At 34.1% G+C, this 26,178-nt stretch overlaps 1 protein-coding gene across 1 annotated transcript in view; it reads left to right on the top strand.

Annotated features, from left to right (window-relative positions):
• The window catches only part of LOC149783710 (nicotinate phosphoribosyltransferase-like), a 63,271-nt gene that overhangs the window by 21,135 nt on the left and 15,958 nt on the right, over window positions 1–26,178 (top strand). The window contains exons 8-15 of the mRNA XM_089931951.1: window positions 1,381–1,521; window positions 6,158–6,242; window positions 8,696–8,776; window positions 10,909–11,011; window positions 13,178–13,263; window positions 16,194–16,265; window positions 17,349–17,456; window positions 23,279–23,356. Coding sequence (XP_089788077.1) covers window positions 1,381–1,521; window positions 6,158–6,242; window positions 8,696–8,776; window positions 10,909–11,011; window positions 13,178–13,263; window positions 16,194–16,265; window positions 17,349–17,456; window positions 23,279–23,356 — 754 coding nt within the window. The remainder of the gene's footprint in view (window positions 1–1,380; window positions 1,522–6,157; window positions 6,243–8,695; window positions 8,777–10,908; window positions 11,012–13,177; window positions 13,264–16,193; window positions 16,266–17,348; window positions 17,457–23,278; window positions 23,357–26,178) is intronic.

Genomic DNA, 26,178 nt, shown 5'->3' with positions numbered 1-26,178 from the left:
CTTGTATGCCTTTTAAGAGTCTTGTATGCCATAAGAGTCTTGTATGGGTCTTTTATGTCGTAAGAATCTTGTATGAGTCTTTTATGTGATAAGCCTTGTATGCCTTTTAAGAGTCTTGTATGGGTCTTTTACGTTATAAGAGTCTTGTATACCATAGGAGTATGAGTATTTTATGCCATAAAAGTCTTGTATGGGTCATTTATGTCGTAAGTCTTGTACGAGTCTTTTATGTAATAAGTCTCGTATGTGTCTTTTATGCCATAAGAGTCTTATATGAGTCTTTTATGCCATAAGAGTCTTGTATGCTATAAGAGTCTTGCATGCCATAAGAGTGTTGTGTGAGTATTTTATGCCATAGTCATTTATGTCATAAAGTCTTGTATAACATACAAGTCTTTGCTATAAGAGTCTTGTATGCCATAAGAGACTTGTTTGCCACAAGAAGACTTGTATTCCTTAAGAGAGAAAGAGAGGATCAATAGGTTTTATTAAAATGATATCCAGATATCCTTTGAATTCACTAATTTTTGGGGTGTTATGGGGGTGCCAGGTTTTTAAGGGTACCAATTTTTGTGGATTTTGTAGTTGCTACAAAGACAGATTTAAAGAACCAACAAACAGTGATTTTTTGTGGAATGAATAGTTTATTTTCCAGTACAGAACATTGTATACCAATGGAAACACCAAGATAATTGATATCCACAAATGAAAGGAATTTACATTATATTGTATGATGAAATGTAAATGTTCATAAATTAAAAGGTAGTGGTTTCTTTTAAACAAGTTATAGGATATACAATAAAAGAAAATTTTCATCTTTTTCAAACGCTTATTCACTTCAAACAAGTAATGTTGATTACCATTTTTAGGATCTACCATAAAGATAAAATATTAATTGCATACTTAAATGAGAGAGTGTGCCACAAACTACTTACATTGAGAGATTGTTTAATATATTGAGTTTTCAAAACTACTTCACCGATGAACATTACTTTAAAGCTTGATTAATTAAATAAGTTTGAAAAGTGTATTACATTAAATATGTTGTCTGGTCTTTTTGCATGTTTTGTTACATTTGACATTGGGTAATTCTGTATCTTCAGTGACATTTGACATAGAGAATTTCTGCACATTATTCACACTTGACATAGCGTGTTTCTTCATCTTACGTTGCATTTGTCATAGGGTGTTTCTGCATCTTGTGTCACATTTGATATAATAGATTGTTTCTGCATCTTTTTTCGCATTTGACATAGGGTGTTTCTGCACATCATATCACATTTGATGTAGGATATTTATAATATTCATAATGGCACTGTCAGATTTAAATGTTCTTTGATAACAAGTTTTACTCATCAGCGTTTATGTAACATCTTTCAGGAGTGGGCTACCAAATTTCTGCACAGTTGCCATGGCATTGTGGGAGTCAGGTTATAAACCACAGGGTATCCGTCTGGACAGTGGAGATTTGTCCTATCTTTCTCACATGGTCAGAGAGGGCTTCAGTAAAATTGCTAAGAAGTAAGAGTAGCTTCCAATGTATTTAATATTTTCTAATCTTAGAACCACTGAGCGTTGAAATTATTTTTATGATACAAGTATGAGGTTTTACTGTTGTTGGAAAATGGTCATAATTGATTATTGGTTTATGGGTTGGAGGGATTTCAGTCCTACCATGCTTTATGGCATAGTATCCATTTTCTTTTACTAAATATAGTATGCATTGCTAGTAATAGTGACAAACTATATAGTATTATTACAATTAGTAACAAAATATATCTTACCTTTCAGGTAAGTTTTATTCATCAATTATTTCTTACCTTTCAGGTAAGTTTTATGTGTCGAGGAAGGAAGCTAAAAATTAGGTGAATGATTAGAGCAGATACTTAACTCTCTTGGATTATAGTACATGAAACAATCATAAAATATTTATTTGGAAATTGCTGCAGAGCTTTTTATAGTAATATTTCAGAATTTTAATGTAAATTCTCAAGAGAAAAAGAAAAGAATAGATCTGAAAAATATTGTTCTATATTGTTTAGAACAAAATGTTTACAGTAGGAAAAAGACCATCATAGGATTATCTCATTAATTGTGTTCTTCCATCTGATTTTATGTAAATATATATCACTTTAATTCTACAAGCCATCTGTAATTTAAGTACTTTAGTTTGCAAAACCAACAAAAGATTGTTCACTAATTAACTTTTAGTGCCTCTTAAAGATGAAACTGTATTTATTGCATTTATAGCCAACGGTTTTAAAAATATGTATAGTATTCACAAACTTACTAGTATAAGTAATTGTTTATGTGATCAAACTCCAAAACTAACTAACCATTAACCATATTTATTTATTGGCTTATCACAAGATTTCTCCCTCATAATCTTTTCTTGTCAATAAAATTCAGATGGTTTAAATAACTGTCCTAATGAATATGTTCATCCCAGGTTTGACTAAATTCATAACTTTAAAAAACTTATCATGGACCAGCATGTCATCTTCTATTTTTATATCTTAACCCTTTACCTCATAGAGCACAGTTACAAAGTGCAGTGCACTATAAATAGAACACCTGTTCCCTAGTCAACTCCATATGCATAGGCCTGCCTGTGAACTGTTAAGCAATGTAGTGTATGTTACGTTTAACACCAGTTTTAACCATTTTACATTTTTGGTACACATCTATTATATGTGGAAAAATTTAAGAGTAAAGTCCGATTGTTATAGCTGTGTAATTATTTTTCACGGAAGAATTTTTTATGTGCTTTAAAAATTTTGAGAGAATTCGTTCACCATCATGTAAGCGAGGCCACATGACCAACTGTAGCTGCCATTTCTCATACTCGAAATTTACAAGTTTTTCGTCTGCGTCTACATCACTAAGTCATCTGAATTTGATAATTTATAAAAACTAATTAGTGCCTACATCAATATCAGAGCCTTTACCTAAGTTATTGAATCTTTCATAGTTGTGCTTCTAATTGTGAAAGCTTCATAAGTACTGAATGAAATCCACAACCGCCATTTTGGAGAGTGGAGATTACAACCCAGTTACTTGAAAAAGCAGATATCGACCAGTGCATAAACAGTGACCACGTGATCTGACATAATTGTCATTCGCAGAAATGAATGTAGTATATAATAGGGGGGTTTTCCCCAAAGGTGGTGCTACAAAAATCAGCACAAAATGGCTGATGTTTACAGCAGGTATCAAAAGGCGCTTCCATGAGAATGGAATAGAGGCGTCAAAAGGCGCTTCCATGCGAATGGAATAGAGGCATCCAAAGACGCTTGCATGAGGTAACAGGTTAAAGGATATTGTTTAGTATATCATTAATAATTCTGAGCAATATTGATGGCTGGATGTTGCCTTATATGAAACACTACAGATCTTCTTCATTATAATATGATAATTCACATCCATAAATACTGACTACATTGTTGCAAAGCATTATTCACTCTTGATCTATTAATGGCAGTAAAAGCTACTTAGGGTTGATATTCTTGCAGGAGACATCACGTTTCTATGTTTGTTTGCTAAAGAACTTTGCTCTTGAGCCATGCAAATATCACATTGACATCTCATTAATCTTCAATGCCCCTATGATCTCATAAAGCTACAATGCCCCAAGGATCTCATAAAACTACAATGCCCCTATGCTCTCATAAAGCTACAGTGCCCCTAGGATCTCATTAAGCTACAATGACCCTATGATCTCATAAAGCTACAATGACCCTAGGATCTCGTGAAGCTACAGTGCCCCTCGGATTTCATGAAGCACAATGCCTCTAGGATCTCATAAAAGTTACAATGACCCAGGATCTCATAAAGCTACAGAGACCCTAGGATCTCATAAAGCTACAATGCTCTTAGGATCTCATAAAGCTACAATGACCCAGGATCTCTTAAAGCTACAAGACCCTAGGGTTTCATAAAGTTACAGTGACCCTAGGATCTCATGAAGCTACAGTGACCCTAGGATCTCATGAAGTACAGTGCCCCTTGGATCTCATAAAGCTACAGTGACCCTAGGATCTCATAAAGCTACAATGGCCCTAGGATCTCATGAAGCTACAGTGCCCCTAGGATCTCATGAAGCCACAGTGTCCCTAGGATCTCATAAAGCTACAGTGCCCCTAGGATCTCATAAAGCTACAGTGACCCTAGGATCTCATAAAGCTACAATGACCCTAGGATCTCATGAAGCTACAGTGACCCTAGGATCTCATAAAGCTACAATGACCCTAGGAACTCATGAAGCTACAGTGCCCCTAGGATCTCATAAAGCTACAATGACCCTTGGATCTCCTGAGATTTCAGTAGTGAAAAATTCACATTATGTGATGCTTGGAAAATGTTTATATCAGAGACGCATGATACTGAATGAGTCTCACTAAATGTGTTTGTTTAGTTTTCAGGGTCACAGTGTGTTTGTAACATGTGGGCAGGCTCACATTACTGGTAGCCACTGCAGTGTATCAGCCACATGTACTAGCAATCTATATGCATTTGCACATGCATTGCCAGTCTAATATAGATCTCACTAAATGTGTTTGAATGTTAAGTTTCCAATGTCACAGTATGCATGTCGCTGTTCCTACAAGTAGCACGCTTGCAGGCCCACATTAATGGTAGTCATTGCAGTGGATTAGTCACATGTACTGGTAATCTACATGTTGGGTGCACATACACTGCCAGTCTACATATAGATTTTTATACTGGTGTGGGACCATATATGGCTGATGGACTTTATTTCTGAGAGTACTTTATGTAAATAAGCAGCCTGAAAGTCACATCTTGTGATTGAATAATGCGCAAAGGCAGTATTTAGAAGCTTCATTCATTACTTTGGACTGAGAACTGGTATGTTGGAGACATACTGATCAAATATGTTTTAGATTATTGCTTCAATGGTTGCTTTAAACCAGGAATTAAAAAATCATACTCAGAAGTGATGGTTTGATTTGGATGTTACAGATGAACAGCTATATTAACCAACCTGCCAGTTTGACACCTTTTTTTTTTGTCCATGGCAATTCCAGGCACCCTGTAGCTACTACAGAATATACAAGCTGACACAGATTCAAGTACTGTAACAGTATTGGTTGTTGTTGTGGGGTTTAACGCCATTTTTCAGCACACGATAGGCTATGCATAGCGGCCAGTATTATTGGTGAAGGAAGAACCCGGGACGAACCACTGACCCACGAGAAGGTACTGGCAAACTTTCTCACATACCCATGCAGATAGAGATGAGATGGCAGTGATCCATAATGGAGAGCGCTTTAGATCACTCGGCCACTTGGGGCCCCTACAGTATTGGCCAATTAGGGAAAAAATAAAATAAACAAAATGGTTTAAAATTCTGTAATTTATATGGAAAAATGAAATTTTGTGTATTTGGAAGCTTTAAGTGAGGCACATGGCCTGGCCACATTTTGGAAATGCATCAAAATGAAGGGCATTAAAACAAGAGAGTTCATTATAAGCCAAAAATCAGTTGCAGATATGTTTTATATTCCTTCCATGACTTCATTTATAAATACTGTTAAATGTCAAATGTCACTGTAAAGAAAAGATTTGGGACTTTATTTTTACTTTTGACTTTTGAGCCCCATCTAGAGAGTCCAGAGGAGGGAGCCATGAATTACACTCCATGCATATGCTCACAATATGGGACACAAATCTTCCAAGCTTGCTGATTCAGCAGATTAGAAAATTCAACGTAATAAGTAAAGCAAATATGTTCATTTTCACAGTTTTGTTAAAAGCACATTAGCTTGCACTGATAAATCTGTCTTGATAACAAGTTTTATATTTTAATGGTTCTCAACGTTGGAGTAAATTGTTTATAAGAACATGTTTATTTCCCTCATGCTAGCTCAAAAATATTCTTTTCATAATAATATATGTATCATGGCTGTTTATTCCTATCCTGATTTTATTATCCAATGGCAGATGTTTGCTTGCTATTTTCCGAATTATAGCATCTTTTGAAGCATGTCTGAGAATTCAATATTTTTATTACCTGCCCCTTCATTTATTTTGTGCATCAGTTCTTTAATATTTTCCATTTTAGCTGTTGTTATTGATATTTATGTTTATAGAATACCACTTTTTTAATTTAATCATGTTTTTCCCTGTCCACATGTAGATATGATCTCCCTTGGTTTGCCAATCTAAACATTGTGGCCAGTAATGACATCAATGAAGACACCATACATTCCTTGAACCAGCAGGTAATAAACCCTCTTGAAGTACTTACTACACTGTTGTAATTATAATATGTAATAGGAAGCCCTCTTGAAGCTTAGTGACTTACTATGTGGTTGTAATTACAGTATGCACTTGGAAGCCCTCTTGAAGTATAGCAACTTACTACAATTGCAATTGCAACATGTAATAAGAAGCAGTCTTGATGTATTGTCATTTATTACAGTTGTAATTGCAATATATAATAGGAAGCCCTCTTGAAGTAAAGTCGCTTACTACAGTTGTAATTGCAATATTAATAAGAAGCCTTCTTGAAGTATAGCCATTTATTACAGTTGTAATTGCAATATGTAATAGGAAAACCTCTTGAAGTATAGCCATTTGCTACAGTTGTAATTGCAATATGTAATAGGAAAACCTCTTGAAGTATAGCCATTTACTATAGTTGTAATTGCAATATCTAATAGGAAGCCCTCTTGAAGTAAAGTTGCTTACTACATTTGTAATTGCAATGTAAATAGAGAGCCCTCTTACCATCCTACATCATGGGCATTTGGATCACTGATGTAATTTTGCCTTTCACTTTAAGTCCCATCCTTGTCAGTTGCTAGAAGAAATTGGTAAAAGTGTTTGAAAAAATCTAAAAAGCTCATGCAAGAAAATGAAGGAAATAGGTTCAGCTTTGAGGTTCATAGATTGCTTCATTATTTTCACAATATAATGCTCATATCAAAGCTAGACGCAAAACATTATTTCAGATGGTTTTAAGATGGCAGTATCCAATTCAAAGCAAGTCATTGCTGTCTCTTTAGTATAAGCATTGTTTTGCAAAAATGCTGTAGCACACCAATCATACTGAAGTAGTAGCTATTTTTTCTCTGCAGGTTCTTTTGTCCAAGCTGCTATATCTTTAGATACTTCTGCCAGTTGTTTCACTGGGCAGCTGCATAAAGCCACTGCCAAAAAGCCAGAAATATCTTATATGGCTGTGATGTAAGATGGTTAGGTTGTTGTTGCAGGTCATACATTTTTTCTCAAAAACTATAAGTTGCAATAGCAATCAAATTGACAGAATCATGTAACAGTATGCATTCTGTACTGTGTTTGTTTGTTAGATCATTTTTTTTATAAATATGTTACCAAATCATAATACATTAGGAGAACTACAACTACCTTGCAGGTCAAGCCCTCCCATATACTACTTTTAGCTACTGGGAGCTAAAAGTTGTCTCCTGACCTATTTGGTGGTCAGGCAGAGTGGTCTCCCCTCTGGTATAAGGATTGGCGGCAAAGTCTAAGAGCTTGTCAGTTACTGCTTCCACTAGTGCCAAGAAGCATGCCCTCATCATTAGAGACCTCACAGGGAGCCTAAGCGACTTCTTCATTGAGTTCGGACTAGAATTATTTTATGTATGTGTAAGCCTCTAGCGCTTATAAAAACTCCTGATATATGTGTAATTCCATTAGAAATGGGTTACATGTTGGTGAGTTTATATTCCAAGGCATTTATAGCATCTTGGCACCAGCTTCAGTGTTTTTACTTTTACAGTTGGATTTTTTCCCTACAGGTAATTGCCTCATTAGGGTTATTTTTCTCCTAAGGTATTATGATTGGGTAAGTATTCATGAGGAAACATTTTCCTTAGAAAAATTAGTTTTTTACTACCTTATGCTGTCACAGACTGTGCCATTTAAATACATCAAAAACTAAAACATAAACAGTGATCATTCTATGACAAAGCTAAGATGCTAAAGACCATTTGTCTTTAAGGACAGGCAGTCTTTCTATTGAGGTAAAAAATGTATTGATGTCTAATTCATTGGGGTCAATTATACTTCATCAGAATACTGTCAAACCTATTTATAAAGGTTATTATAGGAATTTATGGAAACAAGATGTACAGGTGTCCACAATGTACAGGAAAAATTATTGTCATTTATATATATATATATATATATATATATGACTTAGTGTACCAAAATATACAGGCATCTGCTTCAGGTTTGAGTGCACACAGGTGGCTACTATAGGATTGACTTTACACTGGTGGTTGCTTCAGAATTTATGCACACAGGTAGCTGCTATAGGATGACTTTACACAAATGTCCACTGTGGGATGGACCATACACGGATGGCTATTATAAGACTGATTACACAGATGGTTGCTTAAGGACTGTTGACTGCAATGGGAATGACTATATGGGTGGTTGCTACAGGATCTGTTTTACACGGTTGCATGTTGTTGGTTTAAATTTTCAAAAGTTGCTGATAATGATTGATTGTACACAGGTGGCTGCTTTGGGATTGACTTTATATGGGTGGCTGCTATGGGATTGACTTTACACAGGTGACTGCTATGGGATTGACTTTACATGGGTGGCTGCTATACAATTAATTGTTAAACAGTTTTCAATTAAGCAATTCCAGTAGCAGTTATGCATGCTGTGTGTTAAATTAAGTTTGGTTTTTCTTTTTCAGGGTCATGAAATAAACAGTTTTGGAATCGGCACACACCTTGTTACATGTCAAAAACAGCCAGCCCTAGGAGGTGTATTTAAGGTAAGTAATGGCAGGTAGTAGCTTTTAAGGGCATCAAAACTTAAGTTGACCCATGGCCCTCAAATATATCTAAAATGTGAATACACTTATTGATAACCACTACACTTATTTATTTATTTTAAATTCTTTCATTACCTAGAGAAGAATGGGGCACCTCTAAACACATAATTCTTTGTCACTTTCTGGTTGCTGTAGTATTAAGAACAAATTAGGCTTGTTGGCAGAGCTTATGAATTTTACCTGGTGGAATGTAAGCTCAGCCTTGTAGCACATTGGCTAATCATAATACACTTGAGCACAGTAACTTGTTTTGGGCACAGCTTGTTGGATCTTTTGTGGTGGAAATAGCTGATTATCACTGATGTTCTTTGTTGAAACTGATTATGATGATGGGGAAGAGGAGATATACTTCAGATTTTCGAAAAGTATACTTCTCAGTTTAAAAAACAATTAATGACCTCTCCCTCCACAAGAAAGCAGCATATAAGTATTTAAGCCAGGTAAAGAAATCTGAATTTTGGCTATAAATTTCAGAAGATGGTTGATTTTATTGAAAATGTTGGTTGCTGGTATAACTGCAACCCTGTTATAGTTTGAAACATTTGATTTTAGACATTAACAAATCAAATGATGACCGGTTGTGTTGATGATGACTTGCAGAATTGGCACAGATTTCAAGAGATTTTCATTTCAGTTTATATTCAGTATTATAAGTTTTCTAATTGAAATTCAAGTTTCTTTTTATGACCTTAATTATTTAGTGTTATTCAAGTTAAGATTAGGAAAAATATTCATTTTAATTGGTGAAGTATAGTTTTAGGATTTGCATGACTAAATAAATTTTCATGTGCATTTTCATGACTACATTCATTTTCATGACCATGTACATTTTCATGAGTATATGCATTTTCATGAGTATATGCATTTTCATGACTACATGCATTTTCATGACTACATGCATTTTCATGACTACATACATTTTCATGACCACATGCATTTTCATGACCATGTACATTTTCATGACTACATGCATTTTCATGACTACATACATTTTCATGACCACATACATTTTCATGACTACATTCATTTTCATGACCACGTACATTTTCATGACCATGTACATTTTCTTGACTACATACATTTTCATGACTACATTCATTTTCATGACTACATACATTTTCATGACTACATACCTTTTCATGACTACATACCTTTTCATGACTACATGTATTTTCATGACTACATGCAGTTTCATGACTACATTCATTTTCATGACTACATACATTTTCATGACTACATACATTTTCATGACTACATTCATTTTCATGACCACGTACATTTTCATGACCACATGCATTTTCATGACCATGTACATTTTCTTGACTACATACCTTTTCATGACTACATACATTTTCATGACTACATGCATTTTCATGACTACATACATTTTCATGACTACATGCCTTTTCATGACTACATACATTTTCATGACTACATGCATTTTCAGGACTACATACATTTTCATGACTACATACATTTTCATGACTACATACATTTTCATGACCACATGCATTTTCATAACTTCATACATTTTCATGGCTACATGCACTTTATATTCACACTATAATTTTAAGCAGTTTCATGTTTTGATCTTGTCAGATGTTAATGAAAATATAATTGTATAATTGTATTAGGAACATGGGCAGCCAGGTGGACTAAATTATTCACCTTTACCAATCACTGCTATCTCACCTCTGTCCATATGGGTTCATGTCTTGGGCTTGGCCATTGTGGTTCTGCCAGAAACCTTGCCTGTAGACTCCTGTGGGTCAATGGTTCTTATCAGGGTTTGCTCAGGTTCTTACTCCACCAGTTATACTGTCTGCCATGTATAACCTATCATGTGCTGAAAAATGGCGATAAACCCACAAATTCTATGAAACTAGTTAAAAACTCTGCTTCTCTTCATGTTGTTTCTTGTCATTCCTTAAAGCTTATTTCTATAAAGATCAATTTTTGCAAAATAAAAATGGATGAAGTTAGTTGTTTTTATTTATGCATGAGTAGGGCTAATTACCTAACTTAGCAATTGGTCCTTAATATGAAATCAAGACTGGTTCACTATTTTTCAGCTGACAGAGGTAAATCGTAAACCAAGGATGAAGCTAAGTGAAGATGTTGAAAAAGTAACCATTCCAGGAAAGAAGAATGTATACAGGCTGTATGGAGCAGATGGTAATTCAACATTGTTTATGTTGCTTAGTGACAGATTCTTAGAAAAGTACTCCATCACAGTTCTCACAGTTTTTTAAATAAGAAAAGGAGACAATGCAGTAATCTTATAAAATGAATTATTACTGAAAAATTGTAACTAAGAGTCAGATGGGTTTTGGTTTACTCAGGTTCTCAAATTTCACAAAAACGTGAAGCAGTCATTTATAGCACCATTAAACATAATGGGTATATTGCCTACTTCATGTTGAAATTTATATAATATCCCATTTCTGTTGCTATTTACACTAATTTTGTTCCAACACAGGCATTTGCACTTTATGTAATTTTACATGATTCAGTAAAGTGTTATTAGTGCTGTGTAAGAGAGAACATTGTTGCAAATAGAACAAGCAGTTGTAAGATGCTAAGTTAACCATCCTGACATCTTTATATTCAAGTGAACACATTCGATGATTATAGACACTTAAGTGTTTTGCTCATTTGAAAATGAACTGGGTGAATCAATTGTTGCAAATATTCTTTTGAAACATTTTGTCAGAATAAAATGTCAAAGGCAAGAGTGTGAGCCTTGTACTAAAGTTAAAAACAACATTACATTGGCCATAATCTGTGCCAGCATAAGTGCTATATCTAGGTCATTTGTCTACCTCATAGCTGGGACATAGCAGTGGCCTGGAAATGTTTTGAGTAATTCTATTGGACAAGACGTATATTTCCTAATGAACCCAGGTTATCAATTATATGTTAGTTCCACTAGTCTAATAACATACTGAAATATATAATTTTTTACAAGAGGCTTCTGAAACATTATGTCTTTCATTTTTTATTACAGTCTACTTTTGTCAAACAAAAGAAAAACCCAATAAGCCAGATTATGACATCATCATATAGAAAACATACATTGATCAACCATTTAAATTATTAATAAAAAACTATGGAAACATCCTCTTCTGTTTTTCAGAATGTTCAACCTGGTGCAGAGAGCATTTATTCATAACAAAGAAGTTATGTTTAAATAATTATTACATTATCAATAATAGTACACAATTACATAATTATTACATTACCAATAATAGTACATAATTACATAATTATTTACATTATCAATAGTAGTACACATTACTAATTATTACATTATCAATAATAGTACCTAATTGCAGTAGTTATTACTAAATGATAAGCAGAAAAATATTTTTTTTATTAGAACATGTATATTTGTATATAAATGCCTTATGTAACTTTTTTATTTGAGGTGTATGTATATGCTGCTAAACACTGATGAAATTGTGTAAAACGTCTGATATCAGTGGTTTTAGCAAATATATGTAAGTAAATTTTACATATCTTCCAATAAATCTTGAATTTCTTTAACAACACCAATTGGTCCTTGTGATGGCTGAATATTAATTTCTACCCAGTATATCTGAAAAATACAACTTTGAAAATGTAGTTTAACTCTGATCTGAAATCAGTTTGTTGTATTGGTCACAATAGAGCATATCCTCTGAAACTTTCAGGACAGTTGTTTTAGTTACAATGGAGCATATCCTTTGACACTTTCAGGACAGTTGTATTAGTTACAATGGAGCATATCCTTTGACACTTTCAGGACAGTTGTATTAGGTACAATGGAGCATATTCTTTGACACTTTCAGGGCAGTTGTATTAGTCACAATGGAGCATATCCTTTGACACTTTTAGGACAGTTGTATTAGTCACAATGGAGCATATCCTTTGACACTTTCAGGGCAGTTGATGCTGTTATTCAGACTTAAATATTTGGACATAAATTTGAAATTACGATAATTCCTATAGATTTAATTTTAAGAAAAACTGTTGACCTTAAATCATGCCTATCATCAAGTAAAACCAATGGATTTAAACAGGATAGCTTATTGATACAAGTATTTTGCTGTTGACAACTACAAGTACTAATGCAGCAGCTTAGAATTTAATAACTTGGCAGGGACCAACACTGTCATGTTCCAATGTACAGGTTATCAGTCAAAGTCAGACTTCCCTTTCCCTTACATGTACATGGTTTGGTTTCTCTTGTAACAACCAGTAAAGTGGACATTTAGACCAGGTTTGACTGTATGCTTTACATTTTTTTTAAAAACATGATTCCAAAAGACATGATGCAGAATTTAGTCTTTTGATTTTCAGGAAATGCTCTTGTAGATTTGATGACGTTGCCAGATGAACCAAAGCCAAAAGTTGGGCAGAGAGTGTTGTGCAGACATCCATTCCAGGTTAGTGGTTTTTTCTGTAGCAGCAAACACATTACCATATGTACCCATGTATAACATATATTACCGTATTTACCAATGCATAATCATATTACCATATTTACCCATGCACAAACACATTACCATTGTCTATGCCCATGTATAAAGTACATTACCATGTTTATCCATGCATAAAACATGACCATATCTACCCATGCATAAAATACAATACCATATTTATCCATGTATAGAAACATTTACATGTTTACCTTTGTATAAAACACATTAACATGTCTACCATGTATAAACACATAACCTTATCTACCCATGTATAAAACACATTAACATGTGTACCATGTACAAACACATGACCATATCTACCCATGTATAAAACTCATTAACATGTCTACCATGTATAAATACATGACCGTATCTACCCATGTATAATACACATTAACATGTCTACCATGTACAAACACATGATCATATCTACTCATGTATAAAACACATTAACATGTCTACCATGTACAAACACATGATCATATCTACCCATGTATAAAACTCATTAACATGTCTACCATGTACAAACACATGATCATATCTACCCATGTATAAAACACATTAACATATTTACCATGTACAAACACATGATCATATCTACCCATGTATAAAACTCATTAACCTGTCTACCATGTATAAACACATGACCATATCTACTCATGTATAAAACACATTAACATGTCTACCATGTAAAAACCCATGATCATATCTACCCATGTATAAAACTCATTAACCTGTCTACCATGTATAAACACATGACCATATCTGCCCATGTATAAAACACATTAACATGTCTACCATGTACAAACACATGACCATATCTACCCATGTAAAAACACATGACCATATCTACCTATGTTTAAACACATGACCATATCTACCTATGTTTAAACACATGACCATATATACCTATGTAAAAACACATGACCATATCTACCTATGTATAAACACATGACCATATCTACCTATGTATAAACACATGACCATATCTACCTATGTATAAACACATGACCATATCTACCCATGTATAAAACTCATCTACTGATACATAATGTGCCATTATAGATATTAACACTACGAACACAAACTACATGTTTATTGGGATTTGATATGGAGTGGTATTATCACTACAACTCAAGATTGTCATCAGTCATAATGTTATAGTAATTGATATTCTCAGCCATAAAGTAAAATAAAACAATTAGTAATGATAGAACTTTATTTTCATTATAATGGGATCCATGATCATACCACTGTTTTTTAAGTGGTGGCATTAGATTGAGGGGATTTATGTCCGTACCCTTGTTTTTATGTTGGCATTATATTGATTGGATCAATGCCTATACCATGATTATTATGTTGGCTTTATATTGATGGCCTTTTTGTCCATACCCTTGTTATTATGTTGGAATTATATTGAGGGGATTTATGTTTATACCATTGTTATTATGTTGGAATTAGTTTGAGAAGTAATAATTAATAATAATGAGGACTTTTTATAGTGCCTAATCTTTAGAAGCTCTAAGCGCTTTACAACATTAGACAACACTATAAGATAAAAAACATATAATGATATGATTACAAAAACAAATGCCATGAAATTAGAAAACATTAAAACACATGCTGAGAATATTTAAGGTAGGAAACATTATTAGGTCTTTAAGTTTGTTCTTGCAGTCGAAATAAGTGAGTTTTGAGAGCACTCTTGAATGTGATCACTGTGTCTTTGTGTCTAAGTTCAGTGGGCAATTCATTCCACGTTGCTGGGCCCTGGTATGCAAAAGAATGCTGTCCATATGACTTTGTATTCATAGTGGGAATAATGAGAATATGATTGTCAGAAGAGGAGTGTGAGTATCTTGCTGGTGTGTACACGTGGGTGAGGTCGGATAGGTATGTTGGACTAGAGTCTAACAGTGAAACATAGCACAGAGAACAAATTTTGTGTTTGATTCTGGATCGAATGGATTGCCAGTGTAGGGTACAGAGCAGCGGGGAGGTGTGCTCTGATCGTGGTACTCTAAGTATGATCCAAGCAGCTCTGTTTTGAACTTTTTGAAGTTTCTGGAGCAGATATTGAGATGAACCAGACATAATTGAGGTACAATAGTCCAGTCTTGAAAGCACTAATGAACACACCAGTGTTTTAGTGGCATCAACTGAAAGATATTTGCGAATTGAGCTGATGCGTCTCAGCTCAGGATATGCAGCCTTGCATATGTTCATGACATGTTGGTGCAATGTGAGAGTACTGTCCAGAGTAACACCTAGGTTTCGTACTGATTGTGTGACTTTAATGTTGGTGTTGCTGATATTTATTGTTTGAGGTAAAGGATGTGAATGAGAAAGTCTTTGTGTTGTGATCAGAATAGACTCAGTTTTATCATCAAGTAATGGAGGACTACCAAAATAGTTTTTTGTTGTTGAAAAACTTGGTGCATATCTGAAGGTATGCTTAATCACATCCTGGGCACATACTCAAGTGTTATTTCCCTTTGAGCAGTCTACTATATTTAGTTGAGTACTACTGTTGTTTGTTTGTAGGGAACTCCGAATTTTTCAGTTGTCATAAATGTGAGAGAAATAAATTTCAATTCAAAATCTTTTTCCAATAAAGTAAAAACATGTTATTGTAAAATATAAGGAAACAGTTTCATTATTTAATTTCAAACCACAGGACAGAAAGCATTTTATGACCATTTGAGATAAACAATTGTAGATAAAGGTAAGTAAATTAAAATATTACAACCCTGTGCAAGAACAATGAAGTGTCTCAATACTTATACTTCTTCTTTTTGATATTTTATGGTATCTTTGAACGAGTATTAATCCACAATAATAAAACAATTTATTTAATAAATACTGTATCTGTAAAATAACATATTCCTTTTCAGGAATCGAAAAGAGCATACGTTATACCAGCAAAAGTGGAAGATATACATAAATTGTACTGGGTCAATGGAGAGGTAAGAAATTCCTTTTTTTCAAAACTTGTCATAATTTTAACAGATGTTTTTGAATAGCTATAGTAACCCTGTTTAATACAATAATAAGTTGATTCACATTAGCCTAATGCTCACTGTAAGGAAAGCGGCTTTGATATCTACATTAATATTGTATATGTGTTGATGGAAGGATAGATGGATACAATACTTTCTGTCTATCTATCAGTTACTGTCTTTGCCATTCTCTCTCTCTCTTTCTAAATATATATATATATATATATATATATATATATTATATGTCTTTCTGTATATATATATGTATGTCTGTCTGTTTATCTAACTATAATTTTTTCATTCTGTTTATATATGCTTTTTTCTATCTGTCTGTCTGTTTGTATCTATATATATCTGTGTGTCTTGTCTTCTATCAGTTGGTCGATTGATCCTCCCATGTAACCAGCCAGCCATAAATCTGTCTACTATCTACTATCTACATGTAGTTGTCTAATTATCCACATATTTCATAGTTTAATGGCATTGATCGGGGGTCTTGATGGTTTAAAAATTACCCAACTGTTGTTGATAAAAACACATTTCAGTGTAGAAATCAGTTGCTGTAATTACAATTTTTTTGTACCTTGCAAAGATATTTGTTGCTTCATGTATAAATGAGACTGCTCAGGTGGCCTAGTGGTTAGAGCATCTGCCTCTGATGTGCAAGATTGCAGGTTTGAACTCCGGCCAAGTCATACCAAAGACTTATAAAAAATGATAGTAACAGCTGCCTCGCTAGGCTCTCAGCATTAAGAGGTTAGTATCAGGAGTGGTCAGCCTAGTGTCATGATAATGTGACTGGGTGGGACATTATGCTACATGTCTGCGGCTTGATGCCCCAGTGATAGACATCACTATAAACTGCCACACTGTAGACACTGTAGCAGTATGACTGAAAAATTGTTAAAGCTACCTTAAAAGTACAAATCACAAACACACACACACTGTATCACTGAAATTTTGTCATCACATTTAAAACTATGAAATATTTTTCTTATGAATTTGCTTGAATTCACTGTATAGTGTCATTAAAATGGTTATTTTTTTCAGATTAAACAACCCTTGCCACCACTGACAGAGTTGAGGGCCAAAACCATGAACATGTTAAAAACGATACGACAGGATCATAAGAGAGCACTAAATCCAACACCTTACAAGGTAAAAAATAGTTTTCTTTTAGACTTGTTTAGATCTAACTCAGTAAAAGCACAATATTGCAAAAACATGGTTTAAAATTGTACACTTCATTTTTAATATTTTAGGTTTACAAACCAATCTTCAGTACCCTGGTACTACTTATTACATAATCTGTGTCGCTATAGGAAGTGATAGGATTGATCCATCACCACTGTGTTGGAAATAAGCATATCATTGGTGTAGGATGACTAACTAGCTCATCAAAATGCATGCTGGGATAGGGCTATTTCTGAATCAGGTGAACAATAGTTAAATGTCTCAGTTTTAGAAAACAGACTCTTACAAAAGTATAAAAAGCTTGATGATCCATTTGAGACAGCTCACTCTTGTAAACTCAAATTGATTCTCTTGTTCAACAGTAGAAAGATATATAGAATCATCATAATTAACAAACTTCTGAATCACCAGGACTAAAATGGTGCAGGATTTATGTTAGATAAGCCAATCACTTAAAATGGAAAAGAAATCATCTGTGTTGGCATGAAGATAAGAAAGGTTGGTTTGTAAATTATCAACATTTACTTAAAGTGATACAGTTTCATTCATTGTTTAGCACTGGTGTTTTTATATTGTCAGATGTACATAATGATACAAGTCATAAAGGGGTCCCTGAGAAAACTATATTAGCTATTTTGTTCTTATAGAAACATAAGTAAGCAGCTTGTTGAAAAGAAAATTTAATGAAAAAAATAAACTTCTTCATAAAAGGGTGGTTTAATTCTGTGATTTTCACAACATGGTCACAAATACTAAAAATTTAATTTCCCTGTAATGGAGATACAGTAAGCATGGTACAGTTAGATCTACTTGAGGAAATATTATCCTGGCACAGTTTGAGCTATTAATGAAATATTAACCTGGCATATTTAGGTCAATGTGATGAAATATTAACCTGGCATATTTAGGTCAATGTGACGAAATATTAACCTGGCATATTTAGGTCAATGTGATGAAATATTAACCTGGCATATTTAGGTCAATGTGATGAAATATTAACCTGGCATATTTAGGTCAATGTGATGAAATATTAACCTGGCATATTTACATCAGTGTGATGAAATATTAACTTGGATTATTTAGGTCATTGTGATGAAATATTAACCTGATAGATCTATGTGATTTAGATAAATTTGATGAAATATTAACCTCATAGTTCTGTCTATTTGATAAAATCTTGACCTGGCACAGTTAGAGCTACTGATGAAATATTAACTTGGAACACTTATATCTATGTGAGGAAATATTAACCTGGCACTCTTAATCCACGTGATGAAATGTTAACTTAGCAGTTCTGTCTATGTTATGAACTGTTAACCTGGCAAAGTTAGATTATTGTGATGAAGTACACCTCTCCCTTAATAAGTCTTGCACAAATGGGTCCGAAAACAAAGACCCCACTATAACCAAAGACACGAGTTACTGAGGGACCTAATTTGAATGGAATGCTATCCTGCTTGACATTGCAGAATCCCAGGGGGAGGGGTAATGGAGCTATTTAATAGCAGATTACTCATTTTCTAATCACATTGTAAATCATTGTCAATTAAGAGCTTCTCAAAATGAAGTTGTTCACTTTTTGTATAAATTAATTATATTTTAAAGATTCCCAACCCCTGGAAGATTGTTGAAAACATTATCTCCTGAATTTTTGTTACAATGATCACATGTACATGAAACTATGGACATTTCTGTCTTGTAACAACTGTAACATTGAAACTCATTTTTATTGTTCTTTTTTAAAATACTGATGCTCTCATTCTTGAAGAAATCTCCAAGTGCCAATTCAGAAATTTTAAGTTTCACTTCAAACTCAGGATCTTACTTCTTGATAATGACCTGCATTTGAGAAACAAAAATTCTTATTGCAAGTTCTTAAGGGAGTGATTATTAACCAGGCACAGTTACATGGAGAAGTATTAATCTGGTACAGTTAGATTTACATGGTGAAGTATTAATCTGGTACAGTTAGGTCTACATGGTGAAGTATTAATCTGGTACAGTTAGATCTATGAAGTATTAATCTGGTACAGTTAGATCTACATGGTGAAGTATTAATCTGGTACAGTTACATGGTGAAGTATTAATCTGATACAGTTAGATGGTGAAGTATTAATCTGGTACAGTTAGGTGGTGAAGTATTAATCTAGTACAGTTAGATGGTAAAGTATTAATCTGGTACAGTTAGTTGGTGAAATATTAATCTGTACAGATATATGGTGAAGTATTAATCTGGTACAGTTAAATGGTGAAGTAGTAATCTGGTATAGTTAGATGGTAAAGTATTAATCTGGTACAGTTAGTTGGTAAAGTATTAATATGGTACAGTTAGATGGTGAAGTATTAATCTGGTACATTTAGATGGTGAAGTATTAATATGGTACAGTTAGATCGTGAAGTATTAATCTGGTATAGTTAGATGATAAAGTATTAATCTGGTACAGTTAGATGGTGAAGTATTAATCTGGTACAGTTAGATGGTGAAATATTAATCTGGTACAGTTAGATGATGAAGTATTAATCTGGTACATTAAGATGGTAAAGTATTAATCTGGTACAGTTAGATGATGAAGTATTAATCTGGTACAGTTAGATCTACATGGTGAAATGTTAATTTGGTACATTTAGATGGTGAAGTATTAATCTGGTACAGTTAGATGATGAAGTATTAATCTGGTACAGTTAGATGATGAAGTATTAATCTGGTACATTTCGATGATAAAGTATTAATCTGGTACAGTTAGATGGTAAAGTATTAATCTGGTACAGTTAGATGATGAAGTATTAATCTGGTACAGTTAGATGATGAAGTATTAATCTGGTACAGTTAGATGATGAAGTATTAATCTGGTACATTTCGATGATAAAGTATTAATCTGGTACAGTTAGATGGTAAAGTATTAATCTGGTACAGTTAGATGATGAAGTATTAATCTGGTACAGTTAGATGATGAAGTATTAATCTGGTACAGTTAGATGATGAAGTATTAATCTGGTACATTTAGATGGTAAAGTATTAATCTGGTACATTTAGATGGTAAAGTATTAATCTGGTCAGTTAGATGGTAAAGTATTAATCTGGTACAGTTAGATGATGAAGTATTAATCTGGTACAGTTAGATCTACATGGTGAAGTATTAATATTGTACAGTTAGATAGTGAAGTATTAATATGGTACAGTTTGATCTACATGGTGAAGTATTAATCTGGTACAGTTAGATGATGAAGTATTAATCTGGTACAGTTAGATGATGAAGTATTAATCTGGTACAGTTAGATGATGAAGTATTAATCTGGTACAGTTAGATGATGAAGTATTAATCTGGTACAGTTAGATGATGAAGTATTAATCTGGTACAGTTAGATGATGAAATATTAATCTGGTACATTTAGATCTACATGGTGAAGTATTAAGATGTAAAACAAGTTAAACGTTTCAAACTGTATATTAGTAAGACTACAGGCATTTCCACATGTATAAAATCTGGAGGATTGCTTTTGAGTAAAGGAAATATTACAAGCAAGTAAGGACATGGATAACGTTAAATTCTCTAAATGATATCAAGGAAAGTTATTTTATACCATGGTACAATTTACAATTTATTAGCAGCATAATTAGTTAGTAACTGTCACTGGTATCAATTGTCATCGATTCTATTTAACAAATAATTTTACTCTGTCATAGTTTATGGAGGCCAGACTTGTTGAATATAATGTATCAGTACGACTCTTATGAAGAGCATTATTCCAGTGCTAATATCAGAATGCCAGGACAATGAATCTGGAAAACTAACAATGGGCTTATTATTAGACATAAATACCCTTTGTAGATTCCAAAGTTTTATAAAAAGGGGAGGTGGCTGTATCATCAAGCAATGGCACAGCATGAGAAAAATATTGTATTTGCCTTTAATTAGCTACAATATTTATGACTGACACTCCATAAATGACTATAATGACTTGATTGTACATCTAGGTCTGGTCTATAATGCCACTGAACATGACTGAAACTGGATGCCAATTTCATCCTATTAGATCAATATTGGGTGCATGCTTTGTAAGGCTTTGTTGTTATGGTGATGATTTGTTTGTGGTTTTCTCAAGTAGAAATCTTGTAGCAGTCAGGGTCAATAAGGAACTAGAATAACTAGCTGGTCAAACAGTCTTTTCATAGTGGTGTATGTACTTGACAGAGAAATAAAGGCTGAGTTTGATTTATAAATACAACAGGAAGATCGGTTACATATCGGTGGGAATCATGTTCTTCTGTTTTGCTGAAAGGCACATGGAGAACAGGACTAAAAGATTCAGATATGCTTGGCTGATTAGTAACTGGCCTTGCATATTTAGACTGCTACACCTTTATTTTCAGAATGTTAGCTTAAGTTGATGATTATGTCTTCTCTATAATAATATGTAATAGGCAGTTTTTGACATGGAGGAATGGCATGCTGTTTGTTTTTCTGTCACTTAGAATAGTTTATATTACATAGCCTGAAATATTAATGTTTGACTTGGAAGGATGGAATGCTGTTTGCTGTTCTGTCTGTAAGAATAGCTTATATTACATAGCTTGAAATGGGTAAATCTTACACATCAAATGTAAACAGAATGCAGACTGAATGCAAGTGAAAAATCAGAGGCAACCTCTGGAACCTGATATTTTTTCAGTTAAGTCCTATCTTTTCTGTGCCAGCTGAAACAAATTTGCATGTAGATTTCCCATCCCAACTAAGAAATGCTAAACCTTCACTCCTGGCTCATATGAAGTGGGAACCATTGAAAGAAATCTTTGTTTGAACAAATGATGGACAGAATTTATCTCACCTTTAAAAGTCTCTGTACCACAGATAACTAACACCTTTCAGTGGCATTTTGAGGAGAAGTTGGTCTTAATCACAATTAAGGGCAAGTATTGCAACATTTCTGACATATTTAACCATAGAATAGAACAGAACCAAATTCCAATTTGTCACAATTGAAACCTTAGCCATTTGTCTGGAAAGAAACCTATATTGATTTGTGTTAACTCTAGTCTTTATCTCACATAAGTCTCAAAACTAAGGCACATGTTAGAACACTGTAGTAAGGGACATCATAGTAAGGGACATTGTTTCATGATAAAATGATGTAACTACACTTAACTACACTTAACTTTCTGCCTAAGGTATTATGACAGGGTAAATGTATTTGATTGAAGAAACCAATGCTTAAAATAAAATATGCTTCTTTTATAATACATAATATGTACACCCTCCCTAGGCCTCCCTGCAGTGACATCCCTGGAAGAGTGTGCAGTGCATTTATACTCCAGTAGTTACTGATAAATGACAGGATTGTGTTCCCGTCCCCTTTCCAAAAAAACCCCACTTTTGTTATGTCTAAGCAAACAGACGACATTTTTTCTACTTTCATTTCTGAAACAACTAAAAGATGTGGTGAATGTCTCACTTTGCTTTGGACAACTGAATGTATGAGGTAGTGGATATTCTAACATATGCCTTACCTTCTCTGGTATGGATTATCAAACAAACACACTTTACTCCATGAATTGTATGTATTATCAAACAAACACACTTTACTCCATGAATTGTATATTAACATTACATTTGTATAATGTTTAATGATCTGTCTTCAAAGATTTTGTGAGTCAGAGATGTGGAGCTGGTAGAGGGAGGTTACTCTATTGCACTAATCATGAAGGAGACACCACATTCCACAGAACTCCTTTAACCATAAGAATATTGTTTATGAGGCCCACATTTTGTACACTTACTTATTTGCAGGTTTCCGTGAGCACAAGCCTGTACAGTTTCATGCATGATCTATGGCTGGAGCATGCCCCTATAGGAGAGTTATCATAGGTACTGCTATTCCTTATCTATAATTTTATGTCCTTAATCTTTCCTCTGAGTCTTTGGCAAACTCTTTAGATGCTTTTTTTTCTTTGGAACAATTTTATGCATTGTAATCCCTTACAGTTGTGGTCAGAAATGTTATTGTTGATTCTAATCTTCAGATGCATGATAAGATGACTTACAGTTTGCAGCTAGAAACAGAAGGGTCCTTAAGTACAGTTTGCAGCTAAGGGTGCTTAAGTACAGTTTGCAGCTAGAAACAGAAAGGTACTTAAGTACAGTTTGCACCTAAGGGTACTTAAATACAGTTTGCAGCTAGAAACAGAAGGGTACTTAAGTACAGTTTACAGCTAGAAACAGAAGGGTACTTAAGTACAGTTTGCAGCTAAGGGTACTTAAATACAGTTTGCAGCTAGAAACAGAAGGGTACTTAAGTACAGTTTGCAGCTAGAAACAGAAGGGTACTTAAGTACAGTTTGCACCTAATGGTACATAAATACAGTTTGCAGCTAGAAACAGAAGGGTCCTTAAGTACAGTTTGCAGCTAAGGGTGCTTAAGTACAGTTTGCATCTAGAAACAGAAAGGTGCTTTAATACAGTTTGCAGCTAGAAACAGAAGGGTACTTAAGTACAGTTTGCAGCTAAGGGTACTTAAATACAGTTTGCAGCTAGAAACAGAAGGGTACTTAAGTACAGTTTGCAGCTAGAAACAGAAAGGTACTTAAGTACAGTTTGCACCTAAGGGTACTTAAATACAGTTTGCAGCTAGAAACAGAAGGGTACTTAAGTACAGTTTACAGCTAGAAACAGAAGGGTACTTAAGTACAGTTTGCAGCTAAGGGTACTTAAATACAGTTTGCAGCTAGAAACAGAAGGGTACTTAAGTACAGTTTGCACCTAATGGTACATAAATACAGTTTGCAGCTAGAAACAGAAGGGTCCTTAAGTACAGTTTGCAGCTAAGGGTGCTTAAGTACAGTTTGCATCTAGAAACAGAAAGGTACTTTAATACAGTTTGCAGCTAGAAACAGAAGGGTACTTAAGTACAGTTTGCAGCTAAGGGTACTTAAATACAGTTTGCAGCTAGAAACAGAAGGATACTTAAGTACAGTTTGCAGCTAGAAACAGAAGGGTACTTAAGTACAGTTTGCACCTAAGGGTACATAAATACAGTTTGCAGCTAGAAACAGAAGGGTCCTTAAGTACAGTTTGCAGCTAAGGGTGCTTAAGTACAGTTTGCATCTAGAAACAGAAAGGTACTTTAATACAGTTTGCAGCTAGAAACAGAAGGGTACTTAAGTACAGTTTGCAGCTAAGGGTACTTAAATACAGTTTGCAGCTAGAAACAGAAGGATACTTAAGTACAGTTTGCAGCTAGAAACAGAAGGGTACTTAAGTACAGTTTGCACCTAAGGGTACATAAATACAGTTTGCAGCTAGAAACAGAAGGGTCCTTAAGTACAGTTTGCAGCTAAGGGTGCTTAAGTACAGTTTGCAGCTAGAAACAGAAGGGTACTTAAGTACAGTTTGCACCTAAGGGTACTTAAATACAGTTTGCAGCTAGAAACAGAAGGGTACTTAAGTACAGTTTGCACCTAAGGGTACTTAAATACAGTTTGCAGCTAGAAACAGAAGGGTACTTAAGTACAGTTTGCAGCTAGAAAAAGAACGATACTTAAATACAGTTTGCAGCTAAGGGTGCTTAAGTACAGTTTGCAGCTAGAAACAGAAGGGTACTTTAATACAGTTTGCAGCTAGAAACAGAAGGGTACTTAAGTACAATTTGCACCTAAGGGTACTTTAATACAGTTTGCAGCTAGAAACAGAAGGGTACTTAAGTACAGTTTGCAGCTAGAAAAAGAAAAATACTTAAATACAGTTTGCAGCTAAGGGTGCTTAAGTACAGTTTGCAGCTAGAAACAGAAGGGTACTTTAATACAGTTTGCAGCTAGAAACAGAAGGGTACTTAAGTACAATTTGCACCTAAGGGTACTTAAGTACAGTTTGAAGCTAGAAACAGAAAGGTACTTAAGTACAATTTGCAGCTAGAAAAAGAATGATACTTAAATACAGTTTCTAGCTAGAAGCAGAAGGGTACTTTATTACAGTTTGCAGCTAGAAACAGAAGGGTACTTAAGTACAGTTTTCACCTGAGGGTACTTAAATACAGTTTGCAGCTAGAAACAGAAGGGTACTTAAATACAGTTTGCAACTAGAAAAAGAACAATACTTAAATACAGTTTCTAGCTAGAAACAGAAGGGTACTTTAATACAGTTTGCAGCTAGAAACAGAATTGTGCTTAGCTACATTTTGCAGCTAGAAAAAGAAGGGTACTTAATTACAGTTTCTAGCTAGAAACAGAAGGGTACTTTAATACAGTTTGCAGCTAGAAACAGAATTGTACTTAGCTACATTTTGCAGCTAGAAAAAGAAGGGTACTTAATTACAGTTTCTAGCTAGAAACAGAAGGGTACTTTAATACAGTTTGCAGCTAGAAACAGAAGGGTACTTAAATACAGTTTGAAGCTAAGGGTGCTTAAGTACAGTTTGCAGCTAGAAACAGAAGGGTACTTAAGTACAATTTGCACCTTAGGGTACTTAAATACAGTTTGCAGCTAGAAACAGAAGAGTACTTAAGTACAATTTGCAGCTAGAAAAAGAACGATACTTAAATACAGTTTCTAGCTAGAAACAGAAGGGTACTTTAATAGTTTGCAGCTAGAAACAGAACTGTACTTAGCTACATTTTGCAGCTAAGGGTGCTTAAGTACAGTTTGCATCTAGAAAAAGAAGGGAATGTAATTACTGTTTGTAAGGAGAAACAGAA

Source organism: Sinohyriopsis cumingii, chromosome 14, assembly GCF_028554795.1.
Source record: "Sinohyriopsis cumingii isolate HCF-2022 chromosome 14, ASM2855479v2, whole genome shotgun sequence".
NCBI lineage: Eukaryota > Metazoa > Mollusca > Bivalvia > Unionida > Unionidae > Sinohyriopsis > Sinohyriopsis cumingii.
This window is presented reverse-complemented; position numbering and strand designations above follow the sequence as displayed.